General features: G+C 55.7%; 1 protein-coding gene across 1 annotated transcript in view; it reads left to right on the top strand.

Moving 5' to 3' along the window:
• Positions 1-5,061: 5,061 nt before the first annotated feature.
• Positions 5,062-23,624, top strand: part of enah (ENAH actin regulator) — a 397,680-nt gene continuing 379,117 nt past the window's right edge. Inside the window, exon 1 of the mRNA XM_060847991.1 lies at positions 5,062-5,548. Within this exon, the coding sequence (XP_060703974.1) occupies positions 5,544-5,548 (5 nt within the window). The 5' untranslated portion in view covers positions 5,062-5,543. The remainder of the gene's footprint in view (positions 5,549-23,624) is intronic.

Here is a 23,624-nt window from a genome sequence, read left to right as displayed (position 1 = left end):
ACGTCGAATTCTCTATTCCTGAGATGCTGCCTGGCCTGCTGTGCTTTGACCAGCAACACATTTGCAGCTGTGATCTCCAGCATCTGCAGACCTCACTTTTTACTCGAAGATTTTAACCTACTGCGAATCCTCTTACAAGGATGCCTTCCTTGAAGAAGCTCTCTTCCTCCCTCTACAAGGATTTCAGTGAGTCCCTCTCTCACTGCACCCCCCAGGTCATCTCCTCTGCACAGAAACTCTTCAGCCACGTTCTCAAACAGACTCGCTACCACAGCCACATCTCCTTCCTCAGCAGCTGCCTAAGGAACCGACTGATCCCACACGGACTCCTCATTTCCCCTCCCCCCACCTTGTCTCAGTCGGTTCCCTCAACTCAGCACCGCCCTCCTAACCTGCAATCCTCTTCCTGACCTCTCCGCCCCCACCCCACTCCGGCCTATCACCCTCACCTTGACCTCCTTCCACCTATCCCACCTCCATCGCCCCTCCCCCCAGTCCCTCCTCCCTACCCTTTATCTTAGCCTGCTTGGCTCTCTCTCTCTCTTATTCCTGATGAAGGGCTTATGCTCGAAACGTCGAATTCTCTATTCCTGAGATGCTGCCTGGCCTGCTGTGCTTTGACCAGCAACACATTTGCAGCTTTGTTTTCCTCCCACAACCCAAAGATGTGCAGGTTAGGCGAATTGACCATGCTAAATTGCCCTTAGTGTTCAGGGATGTTTAGGCTAAGTACATTAATCAGGGGAAATATAGCGTAATAGAGTAAGGGAATGGGCCTGGGTGAGTTACTGTTCAGAGGTTTGGTGAGGATTTGTTGGGCCAAATGGCCTGTTTCCACACTGTACGGATTCTATATCTAACCCGTGGTTCCACTTTCAAGGAAATTCTACCATATTCTCTACCACTGAGAAGGATGCATACAGTTACCTGTATGAGATTTTCAAGAGAAAGGAAGCCCCACTACTTAATCTCTGTTACTTGCCAAGAACACAAAATCACCACAAACTATTTCCATGATTTCAAAAAAACAACTGTTCACTACTGTTCTCTGATTGTAGTAACTTCACTCACTTTTAACCAGATGGCCCCTTTTCCTTACTGACAAGCCTATTGTATAGCATGAAATTAAATATCCTTTACAAGTCTACATATATATGTAGCACATGAATCCTAGAACTGTCATATGCTCTCCCTGTTACCGTACCAAAAGACTTAATCAAGCTATTTAAACATACATTGTCTTTAACAAATTCTTGTTGGCTTTTGTAAATTGGTCCATACTTATCCAAGTAATTTTGTCCTGAATTATTCCATCTCCAAATTTAATCATTGAGGTTTACCTGACTGGCCAACACTGGTTGGACATTACATTCTATTTTGAATCATTGTATAATCTTTGCTATTCTCCAGTTCTCTTACACCACCATGTGTCTGAGGAGGCCTCTCATCTGATCCTGGTTTTGTATCAACTTTATGTCAGCCAGCCCATCCAATACCTTCTTTTTACTGATAAAGACACTTGTGAAGTACTAACTAGTGACCATAGCCATGCCCTCTGCCCCTGTGCCGAAATCCCCCCATTTGGATCTTGTCAGCCCCACTCCTCCTTTTACCACCCTTCTTTCATATCAGCTGTTACTCTTTTCTCATATACTAATTTCCTAATTTAGTTGCTCTCTAATTCAGCTCTGAACTTTCTACATTTAGCTTACTACTCACTTGTGTTATCCACCTGATTTTTATTGCATGCATCCTGTCATATCTTATTTTCTGCTTTTTTTGTCACCCAGGGAATTTAGCTTTGTTTGTCCTACCTACCCACTCATGGGAATACATCCTGACTGTGCCAAACCATCTCCTCTTTGAAGGTAGTCTATTGTTTCATTACTGATTTGCCTGTTGATCTTTTGACTCCAGTTCAGAATCCTGTGGATTCTGGAGATTTGAAACAAACAGAAATGGAAATGGCTGCAGACATTCAGCAGGTCTGACAGTATCAGCATCAGTGGACATGAGGAGTGTTGGATCAGCCATGATCCTATTGGAAGGTGGAGCGGGCTCAGGAAGCCAAATGGCCTACTCCTTTTACTATTTCTTATGGTTTTATCTGTGGGGAGGAAACAGAGTTGACATTTCGAGTCCAGTCACTCGAAGGGCGTTATGGATCAGGCCAAACCCCTCAAAGCATTTCGAGAAGGTAGCCCAGATCCTAACTTTGCTAGTTGTTTTGAAGCAGTTGTAGAGTGAATATACCAGGAGAGATGCTGCTGGTCAAACCACTTATTTTAAACAAAACAGAATTTATTTACAAGATTACCGAATGAAGCACAAACAAAAGAGAACAGAATATAGAATAACTTAACCTATATGAAAACCCAACAGATTATCCCAACTTAATAATGCTTCCCAATTCTTGCAAAAATCCCCATAAACACCCCTTGGCACAAAAGGTAAAATCAAACACAGGGCCTTACAAGAGAGATATCAGAGATAGAGTACCAGTTTCTTTGGGTCCAGTACCTTCTTCCACACTACTGCTAAACAAAACAGAGAAAAGCTGAGCTGTGAGAACTGGCCATTCCCCTTTCATTGTAAAACTTGAAAGCCTTCTGCCTGAGGCAGTATATGTTAGCTATAAACAAATGGGCCCTGAAACCCTTCAACTCCAGACTTTTCAGAGTTTGTCTTTTATGATCTCGCTGAAAAAAAAGCCAAAGACAACATAACATTGGCTCAAAGGTAGAAGACAGAGGATGGTGGTGGAGGGTTGTTTTTCAGACTGGAGGCCTGTGACCAGTGGAGTGCCACAAGGATTGGTGCTGAGCCCTCTACTTTTTGTCATTTACATAAATGATTTGGATGCGAGCACAAGAGGTACAGTTAGTAAGTTTGCAGATGACACCAAAATTGGAGGTGTAATGGACAGCGAAGAGGGTAACCTCAGATTACAACAGGATTTGGACCAGATGGGCCAATGGGCTGAGAAGTGGCAGATGGAGTTTAATTCAGATAAAAGCGAGATGCTGCATTTTGGGAAAGCAAATCTTGGCAGGACTTATACACTTAATGGTAAGGTCCTAGACAGTGATGCTGAACAAAGAGACCTTGGAGTGCAGGTTCATAGCTCCTTGAAAGTGGAGTCGCAGGTAGATAGGATAGTGAAGAAGGTGTTTGGAATGCTTTCCTTTATTGGTCAGAGTATTGAGTACTGGAGTTGGGAGATCATGTTGCGGCTGTACAGGACATTGGTTAGGCCACTTTTGGAATATAGTGTGCAATTCTGCTCTCCTTCCTATTGGAAAGATGTTGTGAATCTTGAAAGGGTTCAGAAAAGATTTACAAAGATGTTGCCAGGGTTGGAGGATTTGAGCTACAGGGAGAGGCTGGACAGGCTGGGGCTGTTTTCCCTGGAGTGTCGGAGGCTGAGGGGTGACCTTATAGAGGTTTACAAAATTATGAGGAGCATGGATAGGATAAAGAGACAAAGTCTTTTTTTTGGGGTCAGGGAGTCCAGAACTAGAGGGCATAGGTTTAGGGTGAGAGGGGGAAGATATAAAAGAGACCTAAAGGGCAACTTTTTCACACAGATGATGGTACGTGTATGGAATGAGCTGCCAGAGGAAGTGGTGGAGGCTGGTACAATTGCAACATTTAAAAGGCATTTGGAGGGGTATATGAATAGGAAGGGTTTGGAGGGATATGGGTTAGGTGCTGGCAGGTGGGACTAGATTGGGTTGGGATATCTGGTTGGCATGGACGGGTTGGATTGAAGGGTCTCTTTCCATGCTGTACATCTCTATGACTCTATAACATTGTTAAAGGAGCAGCATTGTCACAAGGGTCACTGGACTCAAACAATAACTGCATTTTCTCTCCACAGATGCTGCCAGAACTGTTGAACTTCTCTAGCAATTTCTGTTTTTGTTTGTTTCCAAACATTATGATACTCTAATCACTGCCCCCAGTACTCCCCTTCCCCCCTCCCCCCAACATGCTTGGGAACACTTGATCGACTTCATTTCCCAGAATTAGATCCAACATTTCCTTGTTGGTGCCACATTTTGCGAATTTGTCCACGTCAGCTTTTTACAATATTACTATCCCAATCTATACTCAGGTAATGAAAGTCCCTCATTGTAACTACTCCCTATTTCTTGCAAATCACTGTCACTTTCTTGCATCCTGAAGTAATGATATCTGGAAAGTTGGACGTGGAGTTTGTAGATGATAAAAGTTTCAGACCACTTCAGACAGGAAGCATGGGAGGATGACTCAGGGTAATGGATTTTGGGGCAGTGTTAGGGGCTTGCTAAGACTGATGGGCCAGCAGCCATGAATAGTTCTGAAGATGGGTCACTGGATTTGAAATGTTAAATGTGATGTTGCCAGACCTGCTGCTTTTCTTCCCGATGTGGAGGTGCCGGTGTTGGACTGGAGTGGACAAAATTAAAAATCACCTAACACCAGGTTATAGTCCAATTGGTTTATTTGGAAGAAGCAGCTTTTGGAGCGCTGCTCCTATGTCAGGTAGGTAATGGGGCTGGGTCCTGACGAAGGAGCAGCGCGTTTAAAGTTTATACTTCCAAATAAACCTGTTGGACAAGACCCTGGTGTTGAATGAGTTTCTCCGGATTTTTCTGTTCTTAAGCCATGGGTAGTATTCTGGTTGCATGAAACGACAGGTTGTTGATAAGGGAACAAATAGGAAATCCAAGCTTATGCAGTTGCAGAGGATAACGGGAGCAGTCACCTGGAGGAAAAACAAGACACCTCTCACCCTGCCATCTCCGTAACCTGCACAGTGCTGCAAGTGAACGGCCCACTAGGGCTCACTGCGGCAGAGATCAAGGTGCCTGAGGGCAAGGGGCGCGGCCGAGGGCGGATGATTGACAGATAGGCGGGCCCGGGGTGGTTGACGAATGGGCGGGTACGGTCGGAATGATTGACGAGCCGGGGAAGGGGCGGGGCCCGACGGGACACCGCAATCGGAAATCCCTCGCGGTCTGTGATTGACAGCGTGCGGCCGCCAGGCATTTCCGGTGAGCGCGAGCGAGAGCGAGTGGAGCAGCGCGAGCGCGCGCCGTTGGCGATTGTTCTTCATCGGAAAATCTCATCCGAGAGACAGAGGGAAAAAAAAATACCCTCCTCAGAAATGGTTTTAAACAAACTCCGGGGTCAGTGAGCTCAAACTGTGCCATTTTCTGAGGTAACGAGGGTTAATTGGTGCCTTTTTTTTTGATTTCTTGTCGCAGAGCCGGATTTTTTTTTGGTGGCGAATCCTGAGAGAGGGAGAGACCCCGCGGAATTGTGTGATCATTTATTTTTAAAAATCTGTTTCTCTCTCTCTCTCTCTCTTCACCTTATCCGGGGATACACTCCACCCCCACGACTTGTTTTGTCGGTTGAAGTTGTTTCTTTGCCAAGTGAGTGAGTGAGGAGAGCGGGAGAGGGTGGTCTCTCATTCTCTTGAGGGAGACGGAGACTTTGGGAAAGCGGCTTCGAGGGAATAAAGCGGCGGCGGCGGCGGCGGGAGCCTGTCTACAATGAGGTAAGAAACAGCGGGATGCTTCTAACAAGATATTCATTCATATTCCAACTTGGTGAAGGGGAGGCTGACGGCAGCCCGGCGCTGCTTTTGTTTCACTGGATTTGGTTTTGCTGCTGAATGTCGTTGCCTGTCTCTCCGGACAAGAATTGTGCACCACGACCCCCCGCCGAGTCAGAGACATGATTCAAGGCGGGACAAGGGCTGGGGCACGGGGGGAGAGCCCTCAACCCATCGATCTCCACCCAACACTCTTTCCCCCCCCCCCCCCCCCCCCCCACCATCACCACCACCCCCCCACCCCCCCCACCACTACCTATCGATCTCCACCCAACCACTACCTATCGATCTCCACCCAACACCCCCCCACCCACCATCACACCCCCACCACCACCCCCCCTCCACCACTACCCATCGATCTCCACCCAACACCCCCCATCACCACACCCCCCCCACCATCACCACCACCCAATCCCCCACCATCACCCCCCCACCCCCACAACCATCATCTCCCCTCCACCCGTACAGCTATCCCGATCACCCGGGTCCATTTCCATTTATCCCCCGATCCACCCCCCCCACCCCATTCACTGTCCACCCCGATCCACTTCTGCCCCCCCCTCCCGACCCACACTCCCCCCCCCCCCGACCCACTCTTACCCCCCCGACCCACTCTCCCCCCCCGACCCACTCTTCCCCCCCCGACCCACTCTTCCCCCCCCGACCCACTCTTCTTCCCCCCCCCGACCCACTCTTCTTCCCCCCCCCGACCCACTCTTCTTCCCCCCCCCGACCCACTCTTCTTCCCCCCCCGACCCACTCTTCTTCCCCCCCCCGACCCACTCTTCCCCCCCCCCGACCCACTCTTTCCCCCCCCCCGACCCACTCTTTCTCCCCGACCCACTCCCCCCGATCCACTCCCCACCATCTACTCTTCTCCCCCGATCCACTCTCTTCCCCCCCCCCCCGATCCACTCTCTTCCCCCCCCGACCCACTCTCTTCCCCCCCCGACCCACTCTTCCCCCCCCCGACCCACTCTTCCCCCCCCCCGACCCACTCTTCCCCCCCCCGACCCACTCTTCCCCCCCCCCCGACCCACTCTTCCCCCCCCCCGACCCACTCTTTCCCCCCCCCCGACCCACTCTTTCCCCCCCCCCGACCCACTCTTCCCCCCCCCCGACCCACTCTTTCCCCCCCCCCGACCCACTCTTCCCCCCCCGACCCACTCTCCCCCCCCGACTCCACTCTCCCCCCCCCGACCCACTCTCCCCCCCCGACCCACTCTCCCCCCCCGACCCACTCTTCCCCCCCCGACCCACTCTTTCTCCCCGACCCACTCTTTCTCCCCGACCCACTCCCCCCGATCCACTCCCCACCATCTACTCTTCTTCCCCGATCCACTCTCTTCCCCCCCTGATCCACTCTCTTCCCCCCCTGATCCACTCTCTTCCCCCCCCCGATCCACTCTCTTCCCCCCCCCCGATCCACTCTCTTCCCCCCCCCCGATCCACTCTCTTCCCCCCCCCCGATCCACTCTCTTCCCCCCCCGATCCACTCTCTTCCCCCCCCGATCCACTCTCTTCCCCCCCCGATCCACTCTCTTCCCCCCCCGATCCACTCTCTTCCCCCCCCGATCCACTCTCTTCCCCCCCCGATCCACTCTCTTCCCCCCCCGATCCACTCTCTTCCCCCCCCGATCCACTCTCTTCCCCCCCCGATCCACTCTCTTCTCCCACAGCCATCCACTCTCTTCCCCCCCCGATCCACTCTCTTCCCCCCCGATCCACTCTCTTCTCCCACAGCCATCCACTCTCTTCCCCGATCCACTCTCTTCCCCCCCCCCGATCCACTCTCTTCCCCCCCCGATCCACTCTCTTCCCCCCCCGTTCCACTCTCTTCCCCCCCCCCCCGATCCACTCTCTTCCCCCCCCCCCCGATCCACTCTCTTCCCCCCCCCCGATCCACTCTCTTCCCCCCCCCCGATCCACTCTCTTCCCCCCCCCCGATCCACTCTCTTCCCCCCCCGATCCACTCTTTCTCCCCGACCCACTCTTTCTCCCCGACCCACTCCCCACCATCTACTCTTCTTCCCCGATCCACTCTCTTCCCCCCCCGATGCACTCTCTTCTCCCACAGCCATCCACTCTCTTCTCCCACAGCCATCCACTCTCTTCTCCCACAGCCATCCACTCTCTTCCCCCCCCCCCGATCCACTCTCTTCCCCCCCCGATCCACTCTCTTCTCCCACAGCCATCCACTCTCTTCCCCCCCCGATCCACTCTCTTCCCCCCCCGATCCACTCTCTTCTCCCACAGCCATCCACTCTCTTCCCCCCCCGATCCACTCTCTTCTCCCACAGCCATCCACTCTCTTCCCCCCACGATCCACTCTCTTCCCCCCCCGATCCACTCTCTTCTCCCACAGCCATCCACTCTCTTCCCCCCCGATCCACTCTCTTCCCCCCCCGATCCACTCTCTTCCCCCCCCGATCCACTCTCTTCTCCCACAGCCATCCACTCTCTTCTCCCACAGCCATCCACTCTCTTCTCCCACAGCCATCCACTCTCTTCCCCCCCCGATCCACTCTCTTCCCCCCCCGATCCACTCTCTTCTCCCACAGCCATCCACTCTCTTCTCCCACAGCCATCCACTCTCTTCCCCCCCCCGATCCACTCTCTTCTCCCACAGCCATCCACTCTCTTCCCCCCCCGATCCACTCTCTTCCCCCCCCGATCCACTCTCTTCCCCCCCCGATCCACTCTCTTCCCCCCCGATCCACTCTCTTCTCCCACAGCCATCCACTCTCTTCTCCCACAGCCATCCACTCTCTTCTCCCACAGCCATCCACTCTCTTCCCCCCCGATCCACTCTCTTCCCCCCCCGATCCACTCTCTTCTCCCACAGCCATCCACTCTCTTCCCCCCCCGATCCACTCTCTTCTCCCACAGCCATCCACTCTCTTCTCCCACAGCCATCCACTCTCTTCCCCCCCGATCCACTCTCTTCCCCCCCCGATCCACTCTCTTCTCCCACAGACATCCACTCTCTTCCCCCCCCGATCCACTCTCTTCCCCCCCCGATCCACTCTCTTCCCCCCCCGATCCACTCTCTTCCCCCCCCGATCCACTCTCTTCCCCCCCCGATCCACTCTCTTCTCCCACAGCCATCCACTCTCTTCTCCCACAGCCATCCACTCTCTTCCCCCCCCGATCCACTCTCTTCTCCCACAGCCATCCACTCTCTTTCCCCCCCCGATCCACTCTCTTCCCCCCCCGATCCACTCTCTTCCCCCCCCGATCCACTCTCTTCCCCCCCCGATCCACTCTCTTCTCCCACAGCCATCCACTCTCTTCTCCCACAGCCATCCACTCTCTTCCCCCCCCGATCCACTCTCTTCTCCCACAGCCATCCACTCTCTTCCCCCCCCGATCCACTCTCTTCCCCCCCCGATCCACTCTCTTCCCCCCCCGATCCACTCTCTTCCCCCCCCGATCCACTCTCTTCCCCCCCCGATCCACTCTCTTCTCCCACAGCCATCCACTCTCTTCCCCCCCCGATCCACTCTCTTCCCCCCCCGATCCACTCTCTTCCCCCCCGATCCACTCTCTTCCCCCCCCGATCCACTCTCTTCCCCCCCCGATCCACTCTCTTCTCCCACAGCCATCCACTCTCTTCTCCCACAGCCATCCACTCTCTTCTCCCACAGCCATCCACTCTCTTCTCCCACAGCCATCCACTCTCTTCTCCCACAGCCATCCACTCTCTTCTCCCACAGCCATCCACTCTCTTCTCCCACAGCCATCCACTCTCTTCCACAGCCATCCACTCTCTTCCCCCCCCGATCCACTCTCTTCTCCCACAGCCATCCACTCTCTTCTCCCACAGCCATCCACTCTCTTCCCCCCCGATCCACTCTCTTCTCCCACAGCCATCCACTCTCTTCCCCCCCCGATCCACTCTCTTCCCCCCCCGATCCACTCTCTTCCCCCCCCGATCCACTCTCTTCCCCCCCCGATCCACTCTCTTCTCCCACAGCCATCCACTCTCTTCTCCCACAGCCATCCACTCTCTTCCCCCCCCGATCCACTCTCTTCTCCCACAGCCATCCACTCTCTTCTCCCACAGCCATCCACTCTCTTCCCCCCCCGATCCACTCTCTTCTCCCACAGCCATCCACTCTCTTCCCCCCCCGATCCACTCTCTTCCCCCCCCGATCCACTCTCTTCCCCCCCCGATCCACTCTCTTCCCCCCCCGATCCACTCTCTTCTCCCACAGCCATCCACTCTCTTCCCCCCCGATCCACTCTCTTCCCCCCCGATCCACTCTCTTCCCCCCCCGATCCACTCTCTTCTCCCACAGCCATCCACTCTCTTCTCCCACAGCCATCCACTCTCTTCTCCCACAGCCATCCACTCTCTTCTCCCACAGCCATCCACTCTCTTCTCCCACAGCCATCCACTCTCTTCTCCCACAGCCATCCACTCTCTTCTCCCACAGCCATCCACTCTCTTCTCCCACAGCCATCCACTCTCTTCTCCCACAGCCATCCACTCTCTTCTCCCACAGCCATCCACTCTCTTCTCCCACAGCCATCCACTCTCTTCTCCCACAGCCATCCACTCTCTTCTCCCACAGCCATCCACTCTCTTCTCCCACAGCCATCCACTCTCTTCTCCCACAGCCATCCACTCTCTTCTCCCACAGCCATCCACTCTCTTCTCCCACAGCCATCCACTCTCTTCTCCCACAGCCATCCACTCTCTTCTCCCACAGCCATCCACTCTCTTCTCCCACAGCCATCCACTCTCTTCTCCCACAGCCATCCACTCTCTTCTCCCACAGCCATCCACTCTCTTCTCCCACAGCCATCCACTCTCTTCTCCCACAGCCATCCACTCTCTTCTCCCACAGCCATCCACTCTCTTCTCCCACAGCCATCCACTCTCTTCTCCCACAGCCATCCACTCTCTTCTCCCACAGCCATCCACTCTCTTCTCCCACAGCCATCCACTCTCTTCTCCCACAGCCATCCACTCTCTTCTCCCCCAGCCATCCACTCTCTTCTCCCACAGCCATCCACTCTCTTCTCCCACAGCCATCCACTCTCTTCTCCCACAGCCATCCACTCTCTTCTCCCACAGCCATCCACTCTCTTCTCCCACAGCCATCCACTCTCTTCTCCCACAGCCATCCACTCTCTTCTCCCACAGCCATCCACTCTCTTCTCCCACAGCCATCCACTCTCTTCTCCCACAGCCATCCACTCTCTTCTCCCACAGCCATCCACTCTCTTCTCCCACAGCCATCCACTCTCTTCTCCCACAGCCATCCACTCTCTTCTCCCCCAGCCATCCACTCTCTTCTCCCACAGCCATCCACTCTCTTCTCCCACAGCCATCCACTCTCTTCTCCCACAGCCATCCACTCTCTTCTCCCACAGCCATCCACTCTCTTCTCCCACAGCCATCCACTCTCTTCTCCCACAGCCATCCACTCTCTTCTCCCACAGCCATCCACTCTCTTCTCCCACAGCCATCCACTCTCTTCTCCCACAGCCATCCACTCTCTTCTCCCACAGCCATCCACTCTCTTCTCCCACAGCCATCCACTCTCTTCTCCCACAGCCATCCACTCTCTTCTCCCACAGCCATCCACTCTCTTCTCCCACAGCCATCCACTCTCTTCTCCCACAGCCATCCACTCTCTTCTCCCACAGCCATCCACTCTCTTCTCCCACAGCCATCCACTCTCTTCTCCCACAGCCATCCACTCTCTTCTCCCACAGCCATCCACTCTCTTCTCCCACAGCCATCCACTCTCTTCTCCCACAGCCATCCACTCTCTTCTCCCACAGCCATCCACTCTCTTCTCCCACAGCCATCCACTCTCTTCTCCCTCAGCCATCCACTCTCTTCTCCCACAGCCATCCACTCTCTTCTCCCACAGCCATCCCCTCTCTTCTCCCACAGCCATCCCCTCTCTTCTCCCACAGCCATCCCCTCTCTTCTCCCACAGCCATCCCCTCTCTTCTCCCACAGCCATCCCCTCTCTTCTCCCACAGCCATCCCCTCTCTTCTCCCACAGCCATCCCCTCTCTTCTCCCACAGCCATCCACTCTCTTCTCCCACAGCCATCCACTCTCTTCTCCCACAGCCATCCACTCTCTTCTCCCACAGCCATCCCCTCTCTTCTCCCACAGCCATCCACTCTCTTCTCCCACAGCCATCCACTCTCTTCTCCCACAGCCATCCACTCTCTTCTCCCACAGCCATCCACTCTCTTCTCCCACAGCCATCCACTCTCTTCTCCCACAGCCATCCACTCTCTTCTCCCACAGCCATCCACTCTCTTCTCCCACAGCCATCCACTCTCTTCTCCCACAGCCATCCACTCTCTTCTCCCACAGCCATCCACTCTCTTCTCCCACAGCCATCCACTCTCTTCTCCCACAGCCATCCACTCTCTTCTCCCACAGCCATCCACTCTCTTCTCCCACAGCCATCCACTCTCTTCTCCCACAGCCATCCACTCTCTTCTCCCACAGCCATCCACTCTCTTCTCCCACAGCCATCCACTCTCTTCTCCCACAGCCATCCACTCTCTTCTCCCACAGCCATCCACTCTCTTCTCCCACAGCCATCCACTCTCTTCTCCCACAGCCATCCACTCTCTTCTCCCACAGCCATCCACTCTCTTCTCCCACAGCCATCCACTCTCTTCTCCCACAGCCATCCACTCTCTTCTCCCACAGCCATCCACTCTCTTCTCCCACAGCCATCCACTCTCTTCTCCCACAGCCATCCACTCTCTTCTCCCACAGCCATCCACTCTCTTCTCCCACAGCCATCCACTCTCTTCTCCCACAGCCATCCACTCTCTTCTCCCACAGCCATCCACTCTCTTCTCCCACAGCCATCCACTCTCTTCTCCCACAGCCATCCACTCTCTTCTCCCACAGCCATCCACTCTCTTCTCCCACAGCCATCCACTCTCTTCTCCCACAGCCATCCACTCTCTTCTCCCACAGCCATCCACTCTCTTCTCCCACAGCCATCCACTCTCTTCTCCCACAGCCATCCACTCTCTTCTCCCACAGCCATCCACTCTCTTCTCCCACAGCCATCCACTCTCTTCTCCCACAGCCATCCACTCTCTTCTCCCACAGCCATCCACTCTCTTCTCCCACAGCCATCCACTCTCTTCTCCCACAGCCATCCACTCTCTTCTCCCACAGCCATCCACTCTCTTCTCCCACAGCCATCCACTCTCTTCTCCCACAGCCATCCACTCTCTTCTCCCACAGCCATCCACTCTCTTCTCCCACAGCCATCCACTCTCTTCTCCCACAGCCATCCACTCTCTTCTCCCACAGCCATCCACTCTCTTCTCCCACAGCCATCCACTCTCTTCTCCCACAGCCATCCACTCTCTTCTCCCACAGCCATCCACTCTCTTCTCCCACAGCCATCCACTCTCTTCTCCCACAGCCATCCACTCTCTTCTCCCACAGCCATCCACTCTCTTCTCCCACAGCCATCCACTCTCTTCTCCCACAGCCATCCACTCTCTTCTCCCACAGCCATCCACTCTCTTCTCCCACAGCCATCCACTCTCTTCTCCCACAGCCATCCACTCTCTTCTCCCACAGCCATCCACTCTCTTCTCCCACAGCCATCCACTCTCTTCTCCCACAGCCATCCACTCTCTTCTCCCACAGCCATCCACTCTCTTCTCCCACAGCCATCCACTCTCTTCTCCCACACAGCCATCCACTCTCTTCTCCCACAGCCATCCACTCTCTTCTCCCACAGCCATCCACTCTCTTCTCCCACAGCCATCCACTCTCTTCTCCCACAGCCATCCACTCTCTTCTCCCACAGCCATCCACTCTCTTCTCCCACAGCCATCCACTCTCTTCTCCCACAGCCATCCACTCTCTTCTCCCACAGCCATCCACTCTCTTCTCCCACAGCCATCCACTCTCTTCTCCCACAGCCATCCACTCTCTTCTCCCACAGCCATCCACTCTCTTCTCCCACAGCCATCCACTCTCTTCTCCCACAGCCATCCACTCTCTTCTCCCACAGCCATCCACTCTCTTCTCCCACAGCCATCCACTCTCTTCTCCCACAGCCATCCACTCTCTTCTCCCACAGCCATCCACTCTCTTCTCCCACAGCCATCCACTCTCTTCTCCCACAGCCATCCACTCTCTTCTCCCACAGCCATCCACTCTCTTCTCCCACAGCCATCCACTCTCTTCTCCCACAGCCATCCACTCTCTTCTCCCACAGCCATCCACTCTCTTCTCCCACAGCCATCCACTCTCTTCTCCCACAGCCATCCACTCTCTTCTCCCACAGCCATCCACTCTCTTCTCCCACAGCCATCCACTCTCCTCTCCCACAGCCATCCACTCTCCTCTCCCACAGCCATCCACTCTCCTCTCCCACAGCCATCCACTCTCTTCTCCCACAGCCATCCACTCTCTTCTCCCACAGCCATCCACTCTCTTCTCCCACAGCCATCCACTCTCTTCTCCCACAGCCATCCACTCCTCTTCTCCCACAGCCATCCACTCCTCTTCTCCCACAGCCATCCACTCCTCTTCTCCCACAGCCATCCACTCCACTCCTCTCCCCCCCCCCCCCCCCCCCCCCCCCCCCCCCCCCCCCCCCACACTCCCCCCCCCCCCCCCCCCCCCCCCCCGACCCACACTCCCCCCCCCGACCCACACTCCCCCCCCCCCCGACCCACACTCCCCCCCCCGACCCACACTCCCCCCCCCCCCCCCCCGACCCACACTCCCCCCCCCCCATCCACTCTCTTTGCCCCCCCATCCACTCTCTTTGCCCCCCCAGATCCACTCTCTTTGCCCCCCCCGATCCACTCTCTTTGCCCCCCCGATCCACTCTCTTTGCCCCCCCCGATCCACTCTCTTTGCCCCCCCCGATCCACTCTCTTTGCCCCCCCGATCCACTCTCTTTGCCCCCCCGATCCACTCTCTTTGCCCCCCCGATCCACTCTCTTTGCCCCCCCGATCCACTCTCTTTGCCCCCCCGATCCACTCTCTTTCCCCCCCCGATCCACAATCTTCCCCCCCCCCCACCCGATCCACTCTCTTCCCCCATCCATCCACTCTTTCCCCCTCTTGCTCTTGTCATACAGCATTATGTTATATTAAGAAAACTTATGAACAAAACTTCTCAATAACCACATTCAGTCTGAATTGTTCAATTGAAGAGCGTTACTTAAGTTGTTATTACTATGGGACCTTTCTGTGTCAAGGTTAGATTTGTGTTTTCGTTGTCCATCCACTCTTCCCCCCCATCCATCCACTCTTCCCCCCCATCCATCCATCCACTCTTTCCCCCCCCCCCATCCACCCACTCTTCCCCTCCCCCATCCACCCACTCTTCCCCCCCCCCCCATCCACCCACTCTTCCCCCCCCCCCATCCACCCACTCTTCCCCCCCCATCCACCCACTCTTCTCCCCCCCCCCTCCATCCACCCACTCTTCCCCCCCTCCATCCACCCACTCTTCCCCCCCTCCATCCACCCACTCTTCCCCCCCTCCATCCACCCACTCTTCCCCCCCCCATCCACCCACTCTTCCCCCCCCCATCCACCCACTCTTCCCCCCCCGATCCACTCTCTTCCCCCCCGATCCACTCTCTTCCCCCCCGATCCACTCTCTTCCCCCCCGATCCACTCTCTTCCCCCCCGATCCACTCTCTTTCTCCCCCCCCAATCTACTCTTCTCCCCCCCAATCCGCTCTCTTCCCCCCCCGCCACTCGCTCTCTTCCCCCCCCGCCACTCACTCTCTCTCCCCCCCCGCCACTCACTCTCTCCCCCCCCGCCACTCACTCTCTCCCCCCCCGCCACTCACTCTCTCCCCCCCCCGCCACTCACTCTCTCCCCCCAGCCACTCACTCTCTCCCCCCAGCCACTCACTCTCCCCCCCCCCCCCCCCGACCCACTCTCTTTCTCCTCCCCAATCTACTCTTCTCCCCCCATCCACTCTCTTTCTCTCCCCCAATCTACTCTTCCCCCCCCCCCCCCCCGATCCGCTCTCCCCCCCCCGGTCCACTCACTCTCTCTCCCCCCAGCCATTCACTCTCTCCCCCCAGCCATTCACTCTTCCTCCCCCGATCCACTCTCCCCCCCCCCCCCGACCCACTCTCCCCCCCGACCCACTCTCCCCCCCGATCTACTCTTTCCCCCCCCCCCGATCCACTCCCCCCACCAATCTACTCTCCCCCCCCCGATCCACTCTCTTCCCCCCCCCCGATCCACTCTCTTTCCCCCCCCGATCCACTCTCTTCCCCCCCCCCGATCCACTCTCTTCCCCCCCCCCGATCCACTCTCTTCCCCCCCCGATCCACTCTCTTCCCCCCCCCCCCGATCCACTCTCTTTCCCCCCCCGATCCACTCACTCTCTCCCCCCCGGCCATCCACTCCCTCCCCTCATCCATCCACTCTCCCCCCCACTCCCCCCCCGATCCACTCTCCCACTCCCCCCCCCCCCCCGATCCACTCTCCCACTCCCCCCACCCCCCCGATCCACTCTCCCACTCCCCCCCCCCGATCCACTCTCCCCCCCCCCCCGATCCACTCTCCCCCCCCCGATCCACTCTCCCCCCCCCCCGATCCACTCTCCCCCCCCCGATCCACTCTCCCCCCCCCGATCCACTCCACTCCCACCCCCGATCCACTCCACTCCTCCCCCCCCGACTCACCCCCCCACATCCACTCCACTCCCCCCCCGATCCACCCCCCCGATCCACTCTTCCCCCCCCGATCCACTCTTCCCCCCCGATCCACTCTTCCCCCCCGATCCACTCTTCCCCCCGATCCACTCCACTCTTCCCCCCCCCCCGACACCCCCCCACCTCTCCCGCCCACTCTCCCCCCCAACCCACTCTCTCTCCCCCCCCCGACCCACTCTCCCCCCCCACCCACTCTTCTCCCCCCCCCCCCCGACCCACTCTCCCCCCCGACCCACTCTCTTTCCCCCCCGACCCACTCTCTTTCCCCCCCGACCCACTCCACTCTCTTTCCCCCCCGATCCACTCCACTCTCTTTCCCCCCCGATCCACTCCACTCTTTCCCCCCCGATCCACTCCACTCTTTCCCCCCCGATCCACTCCACTCTTTCCCCCCCCCCCGATCCACTCTCTTTGCCCCCCCCGATCCACTCTCTTTGCCCCCCCCGATCCACTCCACTCTCTTTCCCCCCCCCCGATCCACTCCACTCTCTTTCCCCCCCCCGATCCACTCCACTCTCTTTCCCCCCCCCGATCCACTCCACTCTCTTTCCCCCCCCCCGATCCACTCCACTCTCTTTCCCCCCCCCGATCCACTCCACTCTCTTCCCCCCCCCCGATCCACTCTCTTCCCCCCCCCCGATCCACTCTCTTTCCCCCCCCCGATCCACTCCACTCTCTTTCCCACCCCGATCCACTCTCTTTCCCCCCCCCGATCCACTCCACTCTCTTTCCCACCCCGATCCCCTCGCTTTGTCCCCCCCGATCCCCTCGCTTTGTCCCCCCCGATCCCCTCGCTTTGTCCCCCCCGATCCCCTCGCTTTGTCCCCCCCGATCCCCTCGCTTTGTCCCCCCCGATCCCCTCGCTTTGTCCCCCCCGATCCCCTCGCTTTGTCCCCCCCGATCCCCTCGCTTTGTCCCCCCCTCCATCCCCTCGCTTTGTCCCTCCCCCTCCATCCCCTCGCTTTGTCCCTCCCCCTCCATCCCCTCGCTTTGTCCCTCCCCCTCCATCCCCTCGCTTTGTCCCTCCCCCTCCATCCCCTCGCTGTCCCTCCCCCTCCATCCCCTCGCTTTGTCCCTCCCCCTCCATCCCCTCGCTGTCCCTCCCCCTCCATCCCCTCGCTGTCCCTCCCCCTCCATCCCCTCGCTGTCCCTCCCCCTCCATCCCCTCGCTGTCCCTCCCCCTCCATCCCCTCGCTGTCCCTCCCCCTCCATCCCCTCGCTGTCCCTCCCCCTCCATCCCCTCGCTGTCCCTCCCCCTCCATCCCCTCGCTTTGTCCCTCCCCCTCCATCCCCTCGCTTTGTCCCTCCCCCTCCATCCCCTCGCTGTCCCTCCCCCTCCATCCCCTCGCTGTCCCTCCCCCTCCATCCCCTCGCTGTCCCTCCCCCTCCATCCCCTCGCTGTCCCTCCCCCTCCATCCCCTCGCTGTCCCTCCCCCTCCATCCCCTCGCTTTGTCCCTCCCCCTCCATCCCCTCGCTGTCCCTCCCCCTCCATCCCCTCGCTGTCCCTCCTCCTCCATCCCCTCGCTGTCCCTCCCCCTCCATCCCCTCGCTGTCCCTCCCCCTCCATCCCCTCGCTGTCCCTCCCCCTCCATCCCCTCGCTGTCCCTCCCCCTCCATCCCCTCGCTGTCCCTCCCCCTCCATCCCCTCGCTGTCCCTCCCCCTCCATCCCCTCGCTGTCCCTCCCCCTCCATCCCCTCGCTGTCCCTCCCCCTCCATCCCCTCGCTGTCCCTCCCCCTCCATCCCCTCGCTGTCCCTCCCCCTCCATCCCCTCGCTGTCCCTCCCCCTCCATCCCCTCGCTGTCCCTCCCCCTCCATCCCCTCGCTGTCCCTCCCCCTCCATCCCCTCGCTGTCCCTCCCCCTCCATCCCCTCGCTGTCCCTCCCCCTCCATCCCCTCGCTGTCCCTCCCCCTCCATCCCCTCGCTGTCCCTCCCCCTCCATCCCCTCGCTGTCCCTCCCCCTCCATCCCCTCGCTGTCCCTCCCCCTCCATCCCCTCGCTGTCCCTCCCCCTCCATCCCCTCGCTGTCCCTCCCCCTCCATCCCCTCGCTGTCCCTCCCCCTCCATCCCCTCGCTGTCCCTCCCCCTCCATCCCCTCGCTGTCCCTCCCCCTCCATCCCCTCGCTGTCCCTCCCCCTCCATCCCCTCGCTGTCCCTCCCCCTCCATCCCCTCGCTGTCCCTCCCCCTCCATCCCCTCGCTGTCCCTCCCCCTCCATCCCCTCGCTGTCCCTCCCCCTCCATCCCCTCGCTGTCCCTCCCCCTCCATCCCCTCGCTGTCCCTCCCCCTCCATCCCCTCGCTGTCCCTCCCCCTCCATCCCCTCGCTGTCCCTCCCCCTCCATCCCCTCGCTGTCCCTCCCCCTCCATCCCCTCGCTGTCCCTCCCCCTCCATCCCCTCGCTGTCCCTCCCCCTCCATCCCCTCGCTGTCCCTCCCCCTCCATCCCCTCGCTGTCCCTCCCCCTCCATCCCCTCGCTGTCCCTCCCCCTCCATCCCCTCGCTGTCCCTCCCCCTCCATCCCCTCGCTGTCCCTCCCCCTCCATCCCCTCGCTGTCCCTCCCCCTCCATCCCCTCGCTGTCCCTCCCCCTCCATCCCCTCGCTGTCCCTCCCCCTCCATCCCCTCGCTGTCCCTCCCCCTCCATCCCCTCGCTGTCCCTCCCCCTCCATCCCCTCGCTGTCCCTCCCCCTCCATCCCCTCGCTGTCCCTCCCCCTCCATCCCCTCGCTGTCCCTCCCCCTCCATCCCCTCGCTGTCCCTCCCCCTCCATCCCCTCGCTGTCCCTCCCCCTCCATCCCCTCGCTGTCCCTCCCCCTCCATCCCCTCGCTGTCCCTCCCCCTCCATCCCCTCGCTGTCCCTCCCCCTCCATCCCCTCGCTGTCCCTCCCCCTCCATCCCCTCGCTGTCCCTCCCCCTCCATCCCCTCGCTGTCCCTCCCCCTCCATCCCCTCGCTGTCCCTCCCCCTCCATCCCCTCGCTGTCCCTCCCCCTCCATCCCCTCGCTGTCCCTCCCCCTCCATCCCCTCGCTGTCCCTCCCCCTCCATCCCCTCGCTGTCCCTCCCCCTCCATCCCCTCGCTGTCCCTCCCCCTCCATCCCCTCGCTGTCCCTCCCCCTCCATCCCCTCGCTGTCCCTCTCTTGCTCTTGTCATATAGCATTATGTTATATTAAGAAAACGTATGAACAAAACTTCTCAATGACCACATTCAGTCTGAATTATTCAATTGAAGAGCATTACTTAAGTTGTTATTACTATGGGACCTTTCTGTGTCAAGGTTAGATTTGTGTTTTCGTTGTGAATGGTAGAAATGTTCGTTTGATAGAAATGAATTTTCCTATTATTCTTTACTTTCATCTCACAGCCTATATTTAAATGTGCATTTAAATTATCATCTCGGTTCAATACAAATAAATAAGCTATGTTCTAAATGGTTTGTGGGAATGTCTAGCCCAAGACTTGTCAAACCGGACGGGAAGAATCCGTGATGTACAACCATTTTGAGCCCAGATGAAATGCGAATGACACAACAAAAGAAATTTACAAACCTGAGCATCTCTCCTATCCACCTCCCCCAAAAGTGATCTGTCCCACCTGAGAGAGTGCACAGGTCCAGCACTGGATTATTTAACTATCCCAGGACACATTACACCGGAGCGGAAGTCGAAGAGCACTGATTTATACTGGACTGAATACAAAAGCTGGCTAATTCTGGGAAAATGGGTGAAATTTTCCAATTGCATACCTACATTCCCACTCATTTGTTTTCTTTTGCATGGAGCTCCAAGGTCCGTGTGCAGCAGCAACTTCGGGAAATCTGAAATTGATGATGGGAATTGTGATAACGTGTCAGTTGATGTGTCCACACTCTTGGAGTGGCTGCGCAGCTTAGAGAGAATGTTGTTCTTAATGCAAGTGGTTAGCTCATAGTTGCTTGCTCTGTTCTTCATTGTGATGGACAACGTTGTTGCTTGCTCTGATTGCTGGCAGGAAATCTGAGTTATGGGATGTTTGTCTTATGTCATTCTCGCATCTTTTCGAGGTCATCTGCAATCGTTCTGACATTTGTCATCTAACTGCCCTTCAGTTGACTCTTTCTGCTGTCCCTTTACTTTGTCCTTTAGAGGAAATCACCGTAGCTTTTCTGCTCTGAACAAATGGTTGAAATACTATATTCTGGTAGTCACGTTTTTGGCAAAGTTTTTTGCCTTTGAAATGCCAAGTGCTATTTTGTTTTATGGTCCGTTTTTGGAATTTTGGGGCGGTAATGGCCCGATGCTATTAGCGTTGGACTGTTAATCCAAAATCTAGGTAATGTTCTAGGAACTTGGGTTCAAATCCTGCCATGACAGATGGTGGAATTTCAATTTAAAAAAAAAGTCCTGGAATTAAGATCTATTGATGACCGTGAAACCATTGTCGATTGTTGGAAAAACCCACCTGGTTCACTAATGTCCTTTAAGGAAGGAAGCTGCCATCCTTATCTGGTTTGTCCTAAATGTGACATCAGACCCATGGCATTGTGGTTAACTCTTAACTGTCCTCTGGGCAATCAGGATGAGGAGTAAATGCTGGTCCAGCCAGCAATGCCCTTGTCCCATGAATAAATTTGAAAAGATTAAGGGCTCTCATGAATCTGCAGATCTCGGCACAATGCATTTTTACCCCTTTATTATCTTCCACCACAATTCTAGAGCCTTTTATTAAGGATGTAGCAGTATTTAGAATTTATGGGATATGGACATGGCTGGCTAACATGTATTGTCTGCCCTTAGTTGCCTTGAGACAGTGTTGGTGAGCTGTCTTCTTGAATCAGTGCAGTGCATGTGTTGTAGGCAGACCCATGATGCTGTTGGGGAGGGAATTCCAGGATTTTGACCCAGCGACACGGAAGGAATGACAATATATTTCCGTCTCAGATTTGAGAGTGCCTTGGAAGGAAACTTTCAAGTGGTGATGTGCCCATATATTTGCTGCCCTTGATCTTATGGTTGGAAGTGGTCATTGATTTGGAAAGTCCTGTCTAACTTTTGGGAATTTCTGCCATTAGATAGTACACACTCCTGTGTCTCAGTGTCAGTGGAGGAAGGAATGGGCGTTTGTGGATGTTGTGCCAATCAAGCAAGCTGCTTTGTCCCATATGTTGTCAAGCTTCTTGTGTTGTTAGAGCTGCACTCAGCCAGGCAAGTGGGGAATATTCCATCACACTTGTGCAATGTAGATGGTGGACAGGCTTTAGGGACCGAGGAGTTGAGTTACTTATAGAGTCATAGAGGACACAAACAGACCCTTCGGTCTAAACAGTTCATGCTGACCATAATCCCAAACAAACTAGTCCCACCTGCCTGCACTTGGTCAATATCCCTCCGAATATTTCTTATTCATGTACTTATCCAAATGTCTTTTAAACATTGTAACTGGATCTGCACCCACCACTTCCTCTAGCAGTTCATTCCACACCTGAACCACTCTATGTAAAACAAACAAATTGCTCCTTGTGCCAATTTTGACAGTATTAGGCAAGAACTTTCAAAAGTTGATTGAGGGTGGATATTCACAGGTAAAGGGACAGCTGGAAAATGGGAAGCCTTCCAACAATGAGATAACACGATTCCAGAGACAGTATGTTCCTGTTAGGGTGAAGAGCAAGGCTGGGAGGTATCGGGAGTACTAGATGACTAGAGAAATTGTGGTTTTGGTCAAGAATAAGAAGAAAGCATATGTCAGGTATAGATAGCAGAGATCGAGTGAATCCTTAGAAGAGTTTAAAGGCAGTAGAAATATACTTAAGAGGGAAATCAGGAGGACAAAAAGGGGAAATTTTTTGGCAAATCAGGTTAAGGGGACTCCAAATGGATTTCATAAACACATTAAGGACAACAGGGTAGCTAGGGAGAGAATAGGGCCCCTCAGAGATCAGCAAAGCAGCCTTGTGTGGAACTTCAGGAGATGGGGGAGATACCAAGTAAGTATTTTGCATCAGTGTTTACTGTGGAGAAGGACATGGAAGATGTGGGGAAATAGATGGTGACAGCTGATACTGGATGTCTTGAAATTCGTAAAGGTGGGTAAATCACCAGGACATCATCACGTGTAGGGTTGAGAGTGTGGTGCTGGAAAAGCAAAGCAGGTCAGGCAGCATCCGAGGAGCAGGGATGCTGCCTGACCTGCTGTGCTTTTCCAGCACCACACTCTCAACTCTGATCTCCAGCATCTGCAGTCCTCACGTTTTCTTCATCACGTGTACCTTAGAACTCTATGGGAACCAATGGAAGTGATTGCTGGGCCCCTTTCTGAGACATTTGTGCCATCGATAGTCGCGGGTGAGATGCTGGAGGCCTGGAGTTTGGCTAACGTGGTGCCACTATTTAAGAAAGGTTGTAAGGAAAAGAGGCCAGGGACTATAGACCAGTGAGCCCGACATCAGTGATGGGCAAGTTATTGGAGAGAATCTTGAGGGACAGGATTTACATGTATTTTGAGAGTTAGGAACTGGTTAGGGATAGTCAACATGGTTTTTTGCTTGGGAAATCCTGTATCACTAACATGATTTGAGTTTTTTGAAGAGTAACAAGGAGAATTGAGGGCCAAGTGATGGACATGATCTATGTGGACTTGAGTAAGGCATTCGACAAGGTAGGCTGGTTAGCAAGGTTAGATTACATGGAATGGAGGGACAATTAGCCATTTGGATACAGAACTGCCTCAAAGATAGAAGACAGAAGAATGGTGGTGGAGAGTTGCCTTTCAGACTAGACGCTTAATGAGCAGTGGTGTGCCACAAGGATTGGTGCTGGGTCCACTGCATTTTGTCATTTATAGTTTCACAATATCCACAAGAGTTCAGAAAAGATTTACAAGGATGTTGCAAGGGTTGGAGGGTTTGCGCTATAGGACGAGGCTGAATAGACTGAGGCTGTTTTCCATGGAGTTTTGGAGGCTGAGGGGTGACCTAATAGAGGTTTATAAAATTGTGAGGGGCATGGATAGGGTAAATAACCAAGGTCTTTTCACAGGGTGGGAGACTCCAGAACTAGAGGACATAGGCTTAGAGTGAGAGGGGAAAGATTTAAAAGGGACTTAAGGGGCAACCTTTCTGCGCAGGAAAAGGTTTAGAGGGATATGGGCCAAGTGCCGGCAAATTATATCGATTAGTTTAGGATATCTGCTCAGCATGGGCAAATTGGACCAAACTCTCTGTCTCAGTGCTGTACATCTATGTGACTTTGTATTTTTTGCATCTTTCTCCTCTCACTTTAAAAATATGCCCCTTGTCTTGAAATCTCCTAGCGAAGGGAAAAGACTGCCGT

The sequence above is a fragment of the Hemiscyllium ocellatum genome, chromosome 3 (genome assembly GCF_020745735.1).
Source record: "Hemiscyllium ocellatum isolate sHemOce1 chromosome 3, sHemOce1.pat.X.cur, whole genome shotgun sequence".
Classification (NCBI taxonomy): Eukaryota; Metazoa; Chordata; class Chondrichthyes; order Orectolobiformes; family Hemiscylliidae; genus Hemiscyllium; species Hemiscyllium ocellatum.
This window is presented reverse-complemented; position numbering and strand designations above follow the sequence as displayed.